Below are 18293 nucleotides of genomic sequence, written 5' to 3' on the forward strand. Positions count from 1 at the left end.
AGAGAACAACTAACCATGTAGTTACCAGCCCCAGATGATACATCTTCAACACAATCCTCACACCTATAGCACAGGAAACATCATGGAAGCAGGGGGAGAAAGAGTGCAAAAACCAAAGGACTGGAAAGTCTACTGTGAGAATGTGTCTCCTAGAAATCAAAGGGAAACTATACTCATGATATCCTGGCAAAACAGCGGAAACCAAAACTGAACAATGACAATATCAACAGACATGATAATATGGAAGAGAAAAATATTACAGGATTCTACCTATAGACAAAGAACTATAGTCAACTAACAACTAACTGCAGAGAGAGGGAGAATTAGTTTTTCCTAAAAATGAGCCTCCTGATTGTTTATCCAATACCAAGTAGTCAGCCCTAAAGTCATATACATTCAAACAACCCTAAACACTCATTTATACATTTAGGAGTGTGTGTGCGTGTGTGTGTGTGTGTGTGTGTGTGTGTGTGTGTGTGTGTGTGTGTTGTGTGCCCTTCTTTCTTTTCACTTAAAATGTAGGCATCCCTACTCCCCAAATGTCTCAGGGGAAGGATGGGTGAGATTGTTTTGTCCGGTTCCTGGCATTATGTCAAGAAGACAAGGTGGTCCACAACATATAACCTCTTTTCAATTTAGCTTCTTACAAGTGAAGCCCTAATCACACAACTACTTCCTTCCAAATTCAACACACACACACACACACACACACACACACACACACACACAACACTATTAGTTCTGCTTCTCTGGATAATTCTAATAGACTAGGAAATTTGGGTTTTATTTTAAGCACAATAGGATGCCTTCCCCAATGGTTTTGTGAGGAAAGTAACCTAATCTGAAATATTATACCAGGAAATTACTCTGGAGGCCTTCAGATGGCTCACTGGATAAAAGCACTGACTCCAAGCCTGACAACTGACCTAAATTTGATCCTTGGGATCCACAAAGTAGAAGGAGAGAACCAACTCCTGTAAGTTGTCCTCTGATTTTCACATAAATGCCACGACATACCCACTGTGACATGCACCACCGATCCACACACAAAAGAAATAAATAAAAAGTAATAAACAGAAGCAAGGAGACCATTCTAGAAGATAAGCAGCTTAGGAAAGAGGTGTTAGCATGGTTAGCTTGGTGGAAAGTGAAGGCTGTGAAAGTTGAGAGAAGTAATTAGTGCATGTTAAGTATCCAGGCATAGCTTGGCACTGCCCCTTAGGAACCTGTCACAGTGTGTTGCGCCCTGTGCCCTATGTTACACTTGTGTGTAACAGCCTGTCCATATGAGAAGACAAACCCTGCCTACTCATGCTCTCTTTTCCTGCAGTTCTTCTGAACTCTCTGTCTTTCCCCTTCCTTCCCTTTCTCCCTTCCCTCCCTCCCACTCCCTTCCTGCCTCTCCCATTCTCTCTTCCCTTCCCATTCCCTTTATCTCAATAAACTCTATACTCAAGCTCTGTCTGTGTGGCGTTATCTCTCACAGGCCGTGGTTTGAACACACCCATGGCTAAAATCCCTACTCCCACCATATCATAACACAGTGTCATCATTTGCAGTAGTTAAGTTCCATAAAGCCATTATGAATATTGTGTTAGTGAATATTGAACTACATACGGCTACATATTTAGGTACCCATCATAATTTTTTAGCAACTTATAAAACTATAACCTTGTTATATGTGGTTTTCTGTTTAAAGGCAACTTATTTAATACATGCTTCTGATTAATTTACATCCAGCCCTTGGCCATAAACCTGAGAATTCATTACTGAAGAATCATATCTAACACATGAAATGGATTAATTAAAAAATTCTGTGGATCCCCAAGTAGCTGCAGTGGCAGAAATGCTGCAGGTCTCTGTGCAGTAGCAGGCAGCAGGGCACGTGGTGGCAGACACAGGACAATGGGTCCTGAGAGCAGCCAGTCCCAGGCAGGGATGGTGCATGAGACCATGCCACAGGTCTCCCAAGGCGGCTGTCTGGTCCTGGACAGTGAGCCACATGGCAGTGGCAGACAAGAGACAAACAGATAGGTACACCATGCAGAGTGAGGTTGGATATTTATTTATATTTATTTAGTGGGTTATGGAAGGGAAGAGGGAGAAGGAAAAGAGGAGAGAGAAAGAGAGAGAGAGAAAAACAGAGAGAAAAGAGAGAGAGAAGCTGCCTATCTGAGAGGGAGATGGAAAAGGAAGAGACTCAGGCTGCAAGCAGGAAGACACACCTGCCTCAGCAGATGAGGGAGGGAGTGGGCATGGCTTGTCTCTTAAAGAGACATAACAGACCATTACATTCCCATCTCTTTTTTATAATAAAAAGGTGGGAGGTTAGGCACCACAGGTTAAAGGAATTGGGGCAGTGGATTCTCAAGGCTGCTTCCTGCTTATTTATGTGAGTCGTCTTTGGGGGGAAACCTGAGAAATCTGGGTGCTGGTCACATCCTGGTGTAGCTGGTCTGTTTGTTCCTATCTGGTATTTGTGGTATGGAAATGTCTGGTGTCTCTTACACCTGTTTAAGGTATTGGCAGAACAAGGGACAAAGTTAATTTAAGGAAAAAAAATGTTTAGGACCAGGGAATTGAGGGGGTTGTATCTGACCTGTTTAAGGTGGCTCCTTTGTGTTTGTGAAAACAGAAGTTTTAGACATATACATTGTATAAACAATAGCATATTTATGTCAGAATGACTGTGACAGATATTTTTGTACAATGAAAAGCATTTTTAAGACTTTGGAAGGCAGCACAAGAGAGAAGTTTGATAACTTGCATTTGTCCTCACACCTTTATAACTTGTAGGTCTTTCATTTGTTTTTACTGAAATTTGTTTGTTGAGGTTGTCCTTTTAAACTGACAAAACCTCTCAGCTGTCAAACTGCATCAGAGGTCTTTGAGAAGGACAAAATTTTACTTGAATTATTGTTTTAAAAAATGACAGAAAACTTACTTTGTTGACACCTAGAGCTACTCCTCAGGGTCCTCCATGTTTGCTGAATGTCACATTTGGTTTTTGCAGTTTAGTGCAGGGCCTGCCAGGCTCCAGAAGATCCTGTGGGTTAAGAAATCTGTAGGAAGACAGGGCTACCTTGACCTGAGCAGCAAGGCTGTCGATTCCAGCAATTCTGTCCACTGTCTGGAGATCTTCAGTTTAGATGAAAGGCAGTTTTTCCCAGTGGTCAGTGCTTGAAAGTTGAAGCAAATTGTGGATGGACATTGTTTTGTGCCCATTTGTCTTCTGTTTTCTTTGGAGGAAATAGAGTGTTGCTGCTAGGAGCCAACCTGTCTCTTTTTGTTATAATTTTTTTAATAATTAAATATTTAAGTGCCATATTTGCCAGATCTGTGAGCAGTTAAGGGCTGTTTATCAGGTGTAACTACACTATAGAATCTGCCTGGAGAGAAAATGCTTGCAATAGAAGGTTAATGGCAGAACTGACAATAATATAGAACATTTTAATATATTTTAAATGAGTGTTGGATTAAATATAAAGTATTTTGTAAGAGACTTAAAAGTACATACCAGTTTAAAACATGAAACATATTGTTTTGTAGTCTGAAATGAGATGCATTGAAGAGACAATTATAACATTTAACAGTAAACATTGGTGCATTTAAGTTACATGTATGAAAACACACACACATACAGACTGAAGAGGAATTGAGTGAAGTGGATGCTCTTGGTGGGCCCTATCAAAGGCATGCCCCTGCATAAAACACACATGCAACAGAGTCAACAAGAGGAATTTAGAGACAAAAACACAAGTAAGATGTTTTAACATAAGATAAAGATGGCGATAAAGTCACCTGACCTTAGTTAAGATGGTGGTAAGGTCACCCATGTAACAGAGTTAACACTGGGGAACCAGGATGGGAATATCTTACTAAAAGATGGTGGAACATGGTCACCTGACCTGGCTCTCAGCCAAGATGGCGTCGAAGTCACATGACCTCAGTCAAAATGGCAGCAGTCACATGTTATATGGAAAAGTCATTCAGTTAATATGGTGATAAAGTCACCTGACCTCAGTCAAAATGGAAGCAGTCACATGTTGTATGGAAAAGTCACAATTTTTGAGCTGCAGAAAATTTAAGGTTAATAATAAGAGAAACTTATAGGTGTGATCCGCCCTATCTTTGAGCCTCCATGCCACAAGCCATGGCAGGAAGCAAAAGGCTGGAATTGACAACAGCCGCCTCATGGATCCGACCAATCTTGTTGGCAGCAGTAGCAGTGGCAGGGTCCATTTGCCTGTGCACTCACAGTAGTTGTTAGAGAGCTCCCATAAAAGTGGAGCTGGTGGGACACTGGCAGAGTGAGGGTAGGAGCTGAAGAAGTAGGGCATTTAAACCTGTGGTTTTAGGACCTCTAAAAGGCATTCACCTCAGGGGGGATGGACATGGATGGCTTGCTACCCATAGCTGAAACAGTGAAAACCCACAAAACGGCGACACAATAAGGCCTATAACAGGACGTTTTCCCCTATAGGCGGGGTGCAAATTGGTGCAAACACTGCAGGACCCTGAGCATCCTTTGGATCTATACCACTTTTGGGTTCATAGCAGTATTGTTTGTCATAGCCAATACTTGGAAACAACCTAAATGCCCCTCCACTGGAGAATGGATAAGGAAAATGTGGTATATTTACACAATGGAGTACTACACAACAGAAAAAAATAACGACATCTTGAAATTTGCAGGAAAATAGATGGAGTTAGAAAACATCATATTGAGTGAGGTAACCCAGATACAGAAAGACAATTATCATATGTACTCACTCATAGGTGGTTTTTAAATATAAAGCAAAGAAAGCCGGCCTACAAACTACAATCCCAGAGAACTTAGACAATAATGAGGACACTGAGAGACATGCATAGATCTAATCTGCATGAGAAATAGAAAAAGAAAAGATCTCCTGAGTAAATTTGGAGCATTAGGACCTTGGGAGCTTTGAAGGGGCAGGGAGAGACAGGGAGGGGAGCAGAGGAAAATGTAGAACTCAATAAAAATCTATTTAAAATTTTTTTTAAAAAGTAAAACTTTCCCCCTCATGACCGCAGCACCTGGTTCACCTCTTATTCACTTCCTTACCCTTCCCCTCTCTCCTCACATAGCTCAGGGTCTTATCCTCTCTGGACTCTCCCAGATTATCTCTGTGTCAAGTGTTCTGTGTTGTGTGAGACCATTAAAGAAAGAGAGTAACTTCAAGATGAATTGTAGGCTTGTGTGGCAGCAGAAATGTCCATCCTCTGATGGACTGAACCTCAAACATCTGTTCAAAGTGTATTTATTGATTGTTACATAAATCTTCTAGGCAAACAATTCTTCATACCAAAGTCCCTGATCTAATCTCTGTTTCTCTGAAGGAAAGCATCACACCTGGCCATGGCCACTTTAGTCTTTATTGTGAACCCAATAATTCAAGAGCTCCAGGTTTTCCAGGACCACCATGTAACTAAAGTCATGAAAAGGCTGCCAAGCTGCTTCAGAAAAGCAGCTGTCACTCCCAGACAACAACAACTGATTTCCATCAAGATTTCTCCAAGGTCAAAGTTCTTCTTGAAAACAACTTTTCTGTTCTAATGTTTACCTTGATTCAGTGACTCTGCTAGAGTTCTACATCTCTGCCTCTGCCCATGCTCTCCCTTTCATCTACAATAAACTTTCTCCTCTACCATACGTAGGAGCTGTCATGTCCTTCCTTTTTAGGTCTTTTTTTTTTTTAATTCCTCTAGTGCCAAAACTGTGAAAGTGACATAAATGAGTTTCCTTCCAGGGAACTCAGCCTTTCTAAACCAAGCTGCTAGTGGTAGACACTGGGAGACACTGGGAGTGGCACTTACTTTGAAATCTCAAATAAAAACCTGTCCATAGCATATGCCTCCTCCAACAAGGCCACGCCTCCTAATCCTTCCCAAACATGCTGTTGCAAGGAGCTGCTTGTTAGTCCCAGCTTCCCAAAACTGAAATAATAGCACAGAAACTGTATTAATTAAAACACTGCTTGGCCCATTAGCTCTAGCTTCTTATTGGCTAACTCTTACATCTTACTTTAACCCATTTCCATTAATCTGTGTATTGCCACATGACAGTGGCTGACTGGCTAAAGTTCCCACGTCTGTCTCTGGCGGCAGCTCCATGGCATCTTTCTCTCTGCCTTCCTTCTTCCAGCATTCAGTCCAGTTTTCCCTGCCTATCTAAGTTCTGCCCTATCAGTAGGCCAAGGCAGTTTCTTTATTCATTAACCAATAAAAGCAACATATAGACAGAAGGACCTCCCACACCAACATGCTGACCAATTGTGGGCCAAGTATTCAAACATCTGAGCCTATGAGGGCTATTTTCACTTAAAACACCATACTCTTATTCAGATCAACAATGAAAAAAAAGATCATTTGAAGTAAAATTAAAGAAAATAAAAATGTATGGTTTCAAGAGAAAAACACTGTGGAATGTTTTGGCTTGAATGAGAATGACCCCCATAGGAATTTGGACACTCATTCTCCAGTTAGTGGTGCTGCTTAGGAAGGTATATGTTTTTTTCTTATTGGAGAAAGTATGTCACTGAAGGTGGGCTTTGACAGTTTAAAGACTCAAGCCATTCCCAGTTTGTTCCCTCTCTCTGAATCCTGCTTGTGGTTCAAGATTTGGGCTTTCATCTCATTGTTCTTGTCATCTCTCCTCTATTATCATGAATACTATCTGGCATTGTTAATACCAACTAATCTTTTTCTTCTATAAGTTCATGGTGTTATATTACAGCAATAGAAAGTAACCAGTACTACTGCCCTCACCAAAGAAGACAAGCATGAGAGAACATTTTTGATAATTTGTGAGTTAGGGTGATGTCACTGACACACAGCCCCATACTTTGGAAGCTGACCCTACATTCTCCAAGAAAAAGGAATAGTGACAACAATATGTGTGGTTCAATTTTTATCTTCTCCAAACTATTGATTCAATCCTTTAAGATGCTGTGAAAGTTAGCTGATCATGTTGTAACTGGAATTAACAAAACAATAATAGAATGAAATTAAAATATACTCCTATGCAGGGCACTGGTGGCACATGTCCTTAATCCCAGGACTTGGGAAACAGAGGCAGGTGGAGTCCAAGTCCAGCCTGGTCTATAGACGAGTTCCAGGACAGCCAGGGGTACACAGAGAAACTCTGTCTTGAAAAATAAAAATAAGTAAAAATAATTCTAGGAGTATATCACATGTGGTTATGTATGAATTTTATTTTAGATAGCTATATTTCATTTATTTGTGCATTCTAATAATTGGTTGTGAAGTAAAACTTACTGATTATGAGTTGGAGTAAACTTTGTACAAACTATCTGGAGGTATAACTTTTTAAGACTTGTTTTTACATTTGACATGTATAGGGGTGCTTTGGTTGTATATATCCTTGAGTATGACATGCATGCAGTTCCTGTGGAGGCCAGAAGAAGGCAGCAGATATCTCAGGAATGCAGTAAAAGATGGTTGTGAGTCACCATGTGGATGCCTGGAACTGAACACAGGACTTCAGGTCTTTTGGAAGAGCATCTAGTGCTCTTAACAGCTAAGTAGTTTCACCAGCCCTCACTATCTGGAAGTTTATTGCACATTTAATCAAAGATATATGCTGTATCCTAAGTAAGAGCCATCTGACACATTACTGCAACAATAATCTGTACACTTCTCTACTTTTTATTGCTTTTATAGAAGGCTAGATTTAACTATATAGCCCAATGAAAAATCTTTTGTGCAGAAGAACTTGGCAAAGGAATCATATTAACTAGAACAGTTTTGTAATGTTTTGACAAAATGCTCTGATTTACAATCAACTCTCAAGTCCAAAGGCTTGCCATTTTCCTGCTATGTTAAAACACGTGGAGTATTTGCTTTTAATCTTTTTTTTCCTGTGGTTATGGTTGTCCTGCAATTCACTCTGTAGACCAGGCTGGCCTCAGATTCAAAGATCCCCCTGCTTCTGCATCCTGAGTGCTGGGTTATCACATCAGCCAGAATAAAGCATGCTTATCCTTCTTATCTCACAATGAACCTCAAATGAAAGCATTTTCTACTAAATTTCCCCTTTAATTTCTGGTAATAGATAATCCAGCAAAATTTCAGAATAAAAGGATTAGCTTTTTGGCTTTTTTAATTTTTTTTTTTATTGAGAAAAGGAAAAAAAAGTTTCAGCCTCCTCCCAGCCTCCCGTTTCCCTCCTCCTCCTCCTCCCACCCTTCTCCCCCTCCCCCCATTCCTCTCCCCCTCCTTCTCCAGTCCAAAGAGCAGTCAGGGTTCCCTGCCCTGTGGAAAGTCCAAGGTCCTCCCCCCTCCATCCATGTCTAGGAAGGTGAACATCTAAACTGGCTAGGCTCCCACAAAGCCAGAACATGAAGTAGGATCAAAACCTTGTGCCATTGGCTTTTATTTGCTTAGTTGACTTCTTATTTCCTTCCCAAACACCACACTTACCCTTTAATCAGAGCAAAGCATGTGCAGAAGATGTTGTGGCTAGACCTAAGATCATTTGTTGAAAACAGCGAGGCATTGAAAGCAATGCCCACCTCAACTGCTAAGAAAAATGTTGAAGGCAACATAGGAGATATATATATGTATATGTATATGTGTGTGTGTGTGTGTGTGTGTGTGTGTTTGTGTGTGGTTTTGTGTACTGCCCTGAGTCAAAACCACCAAAAATCAATTTCCTTTCTTGCAAGACTTCTGTCAAAGGGTTAAAGACAAAAATTCCTCATTCCCTTTTGATACAATAATTGCTGTTATATTCAATAAACAAGAGGACAGCCTTTGTTCAAGAGATCAATGAGGTCAGGAGCGAGATTGGGACTCTTCTGCACAAATCAGGCCAACTCTTGTGTAAATAACACCAAGGTTCACCTTTTTTATTTCATACTGCACCAGTTCTTAATCATGGAGTCTTCTCTCCAGATTCTCCTGGCATATTTTTTAAAGTAATATTAATCAGAATACTAGTTGATTCTAATACTAAGTTGAACTGACTTAAAAAATCTACACTTAAATATTAAAACATATAACAAGTGTTAATCATAAACAGGCATGTGCTTCACTGAAAAATTATCTTAATAACCGTAACGCCACTACGTACTCTTACAGAGCTATGTTGTGCTCTTCCACAGAAAGTATTACAAAAGGACTCCATTTGTGCAATGGATTGGATTCACAGTATCTTAGTACCTAGATCAAGTTTAAAATTGCCCTGAGAATATCAGTAGTGGAATGTATACATAAGGTATGTAAAAATCTATCTTTAAAGCTCTTAGGTGTAATAATTCAAACTGGCAGCTGCTCTAGCAAAAGTGTTGTTAGCAATAAAAAAAATCAATACATTTTGTTTCAGCAATACTGGTTTATAGTACTTTTGCAATGAAATATATAAATTCACATTCAACTTCTCTTGCTGGAACTAATGGACTTAGAGAATGGGCTTTTGCTTCTTTAACAACTAGCCCAATCCTGAAAACGGAAGCAGTCACTTGCAATCTTCCACACAGTGTTGTTAGTAGTGGTATGTGCAGTAAGAAGAAAGTTCTGGTTGAAGAAGTGTTTTCTGTTTCCATCAAACTTCACGGCTCCGCTGGTCACAACAAGAATTGTAGTCTGAGACTGGGTAGCTTGCTCTTTAGCAACACAAACAAGAGAAAGATGTCAATTTACATGTCTCAATAAGCTTACGATGTAATGCTAAAGATTTTCACGATCTGACCTTTGAGCATACATCCCAAAGTCAAAAATTGAATATTTAAAAAATATGAAGATGATTTTTCTATCCAGAAAGATTTATGGGGCACTCTCAAGTTTCAAAATAAAGATTATAAATCTAACCTGACCATTTGTTTCCTATATATATTAATATTTCATTAGATATCTAATGTCGTTCATAATTTGCTTCTTAAGCCATCCTTCAGGAAATACCATATAAATAATCAGTTAAGATAGTAAGTACCCCATCTAGTGGTAAATATTGTATACTACATCTATCTACTCTGAATCAAATTCTGTCATGTCCTAAGTTGTTCTTTTGCAGAATACAGTTCTCTGAAATGTTAACAGACCCTCAAACACATTAATCTATGATATGGCATAGATTTTTTTCTGTATACACTCTTTCTTTCAACAAAAATCACATTTAGTTGCAATTTCTCATATAAGTTGTAATAACCAATAAGCATACACTATTCCAAACTTAATGGTAGTTCTCTGGAGTGAAAAGCATCAAATAATCCCCAAACTTGACTGGATGAAGTACTTTTCGTGACACTTCACTTGCTCAAATAAGTAAATCTATCTCCTATTAAAACTTACTGCTGCTTTAGGTGTAAACCTCAGTGTTTACTAACAGCAAATAAAGGAGATACTTTGGAAGATCGTGATCTTACCATGCACTGGTTGACAGTCCAGCATATTGATTAGGAACTCACTGGAAGGCAACATCTCAAAAAAATTAGAAAGGGCTTCGTGCCCTTTAACAAAATTTCCATTCCAAATTAGGGTGGCCTTGTCCAAATACATCCTGACAATTGCCTAAAAATAAAGGAAAACTTTTAAGAAATGAATTTTTTTCTGCAACATTTTTTTTTGAAATACGGTAAGAGATTGTAGATGGAATGTAAACATATTCCTGACTCTGTCTCCATCTCTACTTCCTTTGCCCCCTTGCTACTGGAAAACAGTGTGACCATGATATCTAGCTTGCCTTAAATAGGTATTATCTGACTCAATAGACCTGGTATTTCAGCTTTAGCTTCAATGACATAAACTTGCATCCTCTCAAATAGTAAGAGTTTTACAGTCTTGCTATTTAAAAATATATTAAATGATCACAAATCCCAAACACACCCAGTCTCGAACACATTTTCAGTTTCTCCTTTCCAATTTCGAGAATTAAGTCCTAATCCACTTTCATTCTAGTGACTAAACACATGTGACTCATTTGATGCCTTTATGCTGGGAAGAATTCATTTTTCCAGTGTTGGCATAGTAAGCACCAAAGAGTCCGAAGCACTGAAAGTGGAGTGATGAGAATAAATGTGACGAGGTGCACGTGAGGCAAAATCTAGCAGATTTAACTCTTTTGGGTCAAGTGACACATTACTTGTTTTATTTTCAAAGTAAAGTTGGATTGAAAGGATTAAACATACCCTTGCACTGATAATGAACGACACTAACTCCTTTTACTTTTGCTCTGTATCCCAGGCTAGCCTCAAATTCAGGATCTGGTCTCAGCCTCCCAAATGTTAGAATTACAGGTATGAACGGAGCTTGGCTCTGTTGCACCCACAGGATTTCACTATGTTGCTCTAGCTGTCCTGGAGCTCACTATGTAGACAAGGATGACCTTAAATTTAGAGATCTGCCTGCTTCTGCTTCCCAGCTTCTGGGATTAAGCACCTGTGCTACTATAAACCCAACAGGCTACTTTAGTTTTGAAAGCAATAAGACAGGACAAATAACAAATATTCGTGACAAGAGACAATGAACATCCATTGTCATAGCCTTTCCCACCCCCAGGTCTATGTCAGCTATAGTAATATAGTTTACCTTTTTTCTTAAAAAAGTATTTTTTTAAAAATAATAAAAGAGTTCTGTACTGGTAGGAAACCACGGCAAGACTATTTGATCACATACTGAAATAATTCCTTTATAAAAGTAGAGTTGAGAGGTAAATTACAGTGGAAAATCTGATCTGAAACCTGATCTATTACAAACTAAAAGCATATACATCACTTGGATCCTTATTGTGAACATCAGCTACAGCTGTAAACTTTAATCAGAATTTTTTATTAGTATAGAAAATAAAAGAGGAAAACCAGGAGACATCCCTGAAATTGTAGACCATTGCACACTGCGCTATTTATTAAACTATGTTAACTCAAGGGGCTAAAAAAACCTGATCAACTATTTAAGTACAGTTGTGCTGGACCCAGTGTTATACACAGTATTTAATCTCTGAGCTGCCTACTTAGGGCAGGGGTAGGGCACACACATAGTTTGTTAAGGCCCTGAGTTTAATTTCTAGCATTGCAAAAATTTTCCCCCTTAAAAGTAAAGTGAGGTTAAGAAAAGTTGGGACTTTGCCTAAGAGCACGGTACTTGATAAAGGCAAACTTAATGACATTATTTCTAAGCTGACATCCCTCCTAATATCTTACCCATACAGTCTATAAGCAACTTGTTTTCTTTTCTTATTACATTTTAACAACAATATAATAAAAGGGGATTCCTTTTTTAGCAGGTTATATCTTTTTTAGGGCAAAATGGTTTTTTTGGCAACACAAAAAATATTATCTTTTAATTATAAAATTCTTCTTAAACTAAATAAACTGGAGCATGTGTAGATAAATATACCTATTTCCCTGTTCTTTTTATACATAAATTCAAGGTTTAAGTGTGTCTATTTTTAGATTACAAAGGACATTCACTTTGAATTTTGGCTTGCCTTTTGCAAGTGGCTTTTAATTTCCAATCACTGTAATTCTTATGTGCCTGCCTCTGATGCAGTTCTCCTGCTCATACCCTTATATCTGAGTCCCCCATACTTATATTCCCAGGGTCAGTTCTATTGTTTTACCCAGTCAAGGTACAGGGCCCTCTCTTTTGATTGTTGTAGGGGGCATACAGAGGAGGGGGTCAGCTCTCCTGCTCTCATGCCTTCAGGGATGGCTCACCTGTGACCTCCCCCCCCCCCAGTGTCCTGCTCAAATATTTTATTTTAGCTTCAAATAACTCCAATCTTGAACTATAGTAATACTTTGAATTTACTTAATTTTTTTATATTTTAACTATGTTTTTAATACCAAAACAACAAAAATATCCTCTTTATTTAAGAAGAATCCTCAAAAGCAGATGTCCAAGATGGCATGTATATTGCTGCATGGTAATCTACAGTTTAACATTCGAGCATGGAATTAAGACACATGGTTCAAGAAAACCCATTTTTAATTTCATGCCAGTAAAGCAAGTGTGCCTTTCATAAATTATCAGTAATAATATTATTTGTTTGTTATTTTTTCATGTCTGATCAATTGAAAGGCATTTGTTGGCCTCTTTAAGTTAATTTGGACTGAAGGACCAACCTGTGTAATGAACTAACACCTCTCTTTATTCAGGAGGCCTCTCCCGTTCGAATCTAATCTTTATCAATCTTGACAGCATTCACAGCTTTTCTTCTGTGAAAACAAAGGCAAAACCTCTTCTCTAATGGAATACATATCCTGGTTTCCATTCTGAGGTCAACACATCTTTGAAATATACATATGTATACCATATAAAATTACCACTTCCTTAAATCTCCTCAAATCCAGTATTTCTCTAGGAGTCCATTTAACTTCTTCATAACCTTGGAGATGCCTACTGTCTGATGTTAGTTCTTGTATAGTAACTGACTAAGCTAAGGTTGGTTTTCTAAGAACCTTATCCCACCCCTCTTCAGTTTCATTATGTGCTGGCATGGTAGATTCTTGTCTAAATTCCTGTCTTTGGGAATTTTTCTTATTTTCACTCATAAGTCTTTCTAAGACTTGTACCTTATCAATCCACTGTTCATATTTGGTATAATTATTAAACCATTTCTCATATTTGGCACAAAAAAACCCACTATGGCTATTAGGGATAAAATACAAATTTCCAGACTGACAGTAATTATTAGTACTATGTCAATCTCAGTTAAGCCATTTATCTTTTCATTTTCTGCTTCTATTTTCATGTCATCTAAAGTAGCACTATATAGGGTCATAAAGCCCTGTATTATGATATTTCCCATCCTTAACATGGGGAAGAGTTTTCCTTTTCATATTAGATTCTTTCCTTGAGGACTTCCCAGGTATCTTACCAAATCTTATCGCTTCTCAGTTTGTCCATAGCTGACATAATTTCCCTGTCCATGTGGCTGTGCCAGATAGTGGGTGACAAATGTTGTTTTTAACAAAATCTTTCTATTTATTTATTTATTTATTTGTTTATTTATTTATTTTGTTGAAAAAATTTCTGCCTCCTCCCCACCTCCCATTTCCCTCCCACTCCTCCCGCTCCTCTTCCCCTCCTCCCACTCCTCTCTTCCTCCCCCCACTCCTCTCCTCCTCTCCCCACTCCTCTCCAGCTCCCCCCACTCCTTTCCCCCTCCCTCTCGAGTCTGAAGAGCAGTCCGGATTCCCTGCCCTGTGGGAAGTCCAAGGTCCTCCCCCCTCCATCCAGGTCCAGGAAGGTGAGCATCCAAACAGGCTAGGCTCCCACAAAGCCAGTTCATGCAGTAGGATCGAAACCTAGTGCCATTATCCTTGGCTTCTCATCAGCCTTCATTGTCCACCATGTTCAGAGAGTCCAGTTTTATCCCATGCTTATTCAGTCCCAGTCCAGCTGGCCTTGGTGCGCTCCCAATAGATCAGCCCCACTGTCACAGTGTATGGGTGTACCCCTCATGGTCCTGACTTCCTTGCTCATGTTCTCCCTCCTTCTGCTCCTCATTTGGACCTTGGGAGCTCAGTCTGGTGCTCCAATGTGGGTCTCTGTCTCTATCTCCATCCATCACCAGATGAAGGTTCATATCCAGGCAGATGACTATATGTTTTTCTTCGGGTTCACCTCCTTATTTAGCTTCTCTAGCATCACAAATTATAGGCTCATTGTCCTTTATTTATGGTTAGAAACCAATTATGAGTGAGTACATTCCATGTTCATGTTTTTGGGTCTGGGTTACATCACTCAGAAGAGTGTTTTCTATTTCCATCCATTTGCATGCAAAATTCATGATGTCATTGTTTTTTTACCACTGAGTAGTACTCTAATATGTATATATTCCACACTTTCTTCATCCATTCTTCCATTGAAGGGCATCTGGGTTTTTCCGGGTTTTGGCTATTATAAATAATGCTGCTATGAACATAGTTGAACAAATGGCTTTTGTCATATCATAGGGCATCTCTTGGGTATATTCCCAAGAGTGGTATTACTGGATCTTGGGAATTTCCTGAGAAATTGCCACACTGATTTCCAAAGTGGTTGCACAAGTTTGCATTCCCACCAGCAATGGATGAGTGTACCCCTTACTCCACAACCTCTCCAGCAAAAGCTATCATTGGTGTTTTTGATTTTAGCCATTCTGACAGGTGTAAGATGGTATCTCAAAGTTGTTTTGATTTGCATTTCCCTGATCACCAAGGAGGTTGAGCATGACCTTAAGTGTCTTTTGACCATTTGAACTTCGGTTGAGAATTCTCTGTTCAGTTCAGTGTCCCATTTTTTAAATTGGGTTAATTAGCATTTTAAAGTCTAGTTTCTTGAGTTCTTTATATATTTTGGAGATCAGGCCTTTGTCTGTTGCAGGGTTGGTGAAGATCTTCTCCCGGTCAGTGGGTTGCCTTTTTGTCTTAGTGACAGTGTCCTTTGCTTTACAGAAGCTTCTCAGTTTCAGGAGGTCCCATTTATTCAATATTGCCCTTAATGTCTGTGCTGTTGAGGTTATACATGGGAAGTGATCTCCTGTGCCCATAAATTGTAGAGTACTTCCCACTTTCTCTTCTATCAGGTTCAGTGTGTTCAGATTGATATTGAGGTCTTTGATCCATTTGGACTTGAGTTTTGTGCATGGTGATAGATATGGATCTATTTTCATTCTTCTACAGGTTGACATCCAGTTATGCCAGCACCATTTTTAACAAAATCTTAATTGTTCAATTTTATCAATAAGGACTCGGGAGCCAGATGCTGGGGTGAAAGCTTGCTAGCTCAGTGAGGCAGAGAAAGCACTCAGATGGCCTTTCTCCTCATCTGATGTCCCAGAAGACTTCCCTTTCTCCTATGCCTTCTCAAACAAGACTCCTCAAACAGAATGTTCCTTCCTTCTACTTCCTGTGTGTCTCTCTACCCATCCTCCTGACTCCCTCTCATTCTCTATTTCTTTTCGTGATAATCCTATAGTCACTTCCTGCCAACTGCTCCACCTCTTGACCTATGGTTGACTTTCTTTAATCCTGTTTACAATATTTAAGCAGAAAACTCTTGGGTTAAATGTGCTACAAATGAGCCACACCACAACTAGAAACAGGTTTTTTTCCCAGTAAATAATGCACTCTTGGGGTTTACAGTGTGATCAAATATCCTGCAACATTATATTTTTATTATATGAAACCATTTTTTAAATTTAAATATATTTTGATCATATTTTCCCTTCCTCCAAGTCCTTCCAAATCCTTTCCCTTGCTTCCCAAGTAGTAGCTTCTCAAAAAAAGCAAAACAAACACCCAATACAGTAAAAAAAAACTCAAACCAAGAAAACAAAATAAAACAACACCAAAAAAGAATAATAAAAACCACCAAACTGTAACAAAATAAAAACAACTCTTAAAGAATGTGTGTACAGTAATTACTTATGTAGGTCAGATAAATGATATTTAAACAAAGAAATGGCACTTAAACAAAGAGCAAGAGAAATTAAAAAAAACTCACATATCTTCTTTTGTCCATTGTCTCATAGTAAATATTGATGAATTCCTCAGCGGCTCTACATGCTTGTTCCACGCAAGTTTTAAAATCCTACAAGAAAATTTTCACAAAGGTAAATCATACACGAAATGTGCAGCAGAAGTTCTTGTTTTATATTCATCACTATAAAGCTGCACATGAAATCAACTATCACATATATTTGAGTATTATAAAGGTCAAGGCACAAATACTTTTAAAAGCAATCTGCTTTTTAGCCATAAATAAAAGACATTGAACCTATAATTCGTGATCCCAGAGAAGCTAAATAAGAAGGTGAATCCAAGGAAAAACATATAGACATCCTCCTGGATATTAACCTTCATCAGGCGATGAAAGGAGACAGAGACAGAGTCCCACATTGGACTGCTCTTTGGGCTGATGAGAGAGGGGGCGTTGATTGGGGGAGGGGAGGGATATGGGAGGCAGTGGCGGGGAAGAGACAGAAATCTTTAATAAATAAATAAATAAATAATAAAAAAAATAAAAGCAATCTGCTCCTAGTTTTAGGTCTATGTCTTTAGAACGTATTCATCTGTCCTTTTTTTCACCCTTCACACATAACTCTAAGATCTTTGCTTGGCAACTAAGTAAAAAGAAAACTAGTGTTTTATAAAGCATTCACCTACAAAGGGATACCATAGGGATAGTAACTCAAGGGTGAGTGGTGAGTGTGGGTAGAAACAAGGTGTGAGGGGTGGACAGTCACTGCTGAGTTTCAATTTAGGAACAAACTCAAAAGTAGCTGAGTTTTTATTTTAAAGTTAAGTATGACATGGAAGTCTAAGTGGTCTCACTCAGAAATTTTTCTTACATAAACATTCACTGGTGTTAGTAAATGAATTGCAAAAACCAAGAAATGAAACTTCTCAGAGTGGTCTTGCAAAAAGATCCCTTAAGTAACTTTGCCCCCACCGTTTACTGAGAAGTTCTATTTATTTGAATTAAAAATAATCGTCATTCTTTGTGAATGATCGGGAGATTCTAAATTTTAAAAGCCCCCCTCCCTGGGGGGGGGGGCTGGCAGACCAGACTCTGATTCGTCACTTGTTCAGGTGTCCAAGCTCCTTGCTCTGTATTCAAGTTTTACTTGTGCCTTCCCTTCCCTCTGCTGCCCAGGCCCTAGCTCCTTAGCACGCCATGATGTCACGCACTCACCATAGTAAAGGACATCGGGGTACTTGGGGTGCCTGAAATGTTATGCTTCGCCAGCTGAGATGTCACCTCCTCCTCACATATCTGGCTACTTTCACTGTGAAAAGACGAAATGTTTAGCAAGAAAATGAAACCTGCAAAAGGCCCGTATTTTTCAACCCGCCCATTGTATCCTGATGTTAAAATCACTCCGATGTTCCAACCTTAAACAGCAGTTCCCTTCAGTTTCAACCCATTCCACCCATCTGTTTTAATTACTTGCACACTGTTCGCTTAGCATAAAGGAGAGAAACAGACAAAGCCAAAAATAAATCATCCAAAAAATCCCAACAAAACAATGTAAAAACAACACAACCCCAACCTCACTCCCATAAAAACAAACACCTTGTTCTTATAATCTTAATATGGAAAACAAATGCAAATTTTCCAGTTACCTGCCCTCACACAAGTTAAAAATAAAGGGCCCAGTTACGGGCATGGCTTATTCCAGGAGGCAGGCCAATGAGAAACGAAATAACCTAGGTTAGTAGCCAACAGGAAAAGGGGGCAGAACTTGAGAAAAGGATAAGAAAAACCAGTTGCTGAGGAATCCCATCTGGACGGGTGAGTGTGTGCTATCCAGGGGTACAGTGTCC

General features: G+C 39.1%; 1 protein-coding gene across 1 annotated transcript in view; it reads right to left on the bottom strand.

The window, feature by feature from the left end:
* Positions 1–9465: 9465 nt before the first annotated feature.
* Nxt2 (nuclear transport factor 2 like export factor 2) overlaps positions 9466–18293 on the bottom strand; it is a 15659-nt gene continuing 6831 nt past the window's right edge. Inside the window, 4 exon segments of the mRNA XM_026789350.1 lie at positions 9466–9647; positions 10407–10551; positions 16471–16578; positions 17662–17755. Of these exon segments, the coding sequence (XP_026645151.1) occupies positions 9466–9647; positions 10407–10551; positions 16471–16578; positions 17662–17755 (529 nt within the window).

This window comes from Microtus ochrogaster, unplaced genomic scaffold (genome assembly GCF_000317375.1).
Source record: "Microtus ochrogaster isolate Prairie Vole_2 unplaced genomic scaffold, MicOch1.0 UNK17, whole genome shotgun sequence".
NCBI lineage: Eukaryota > Metazoa > Chordata > Mammalia > Rodentia > Cricetidae > Microtus > Microtus ochrogaster.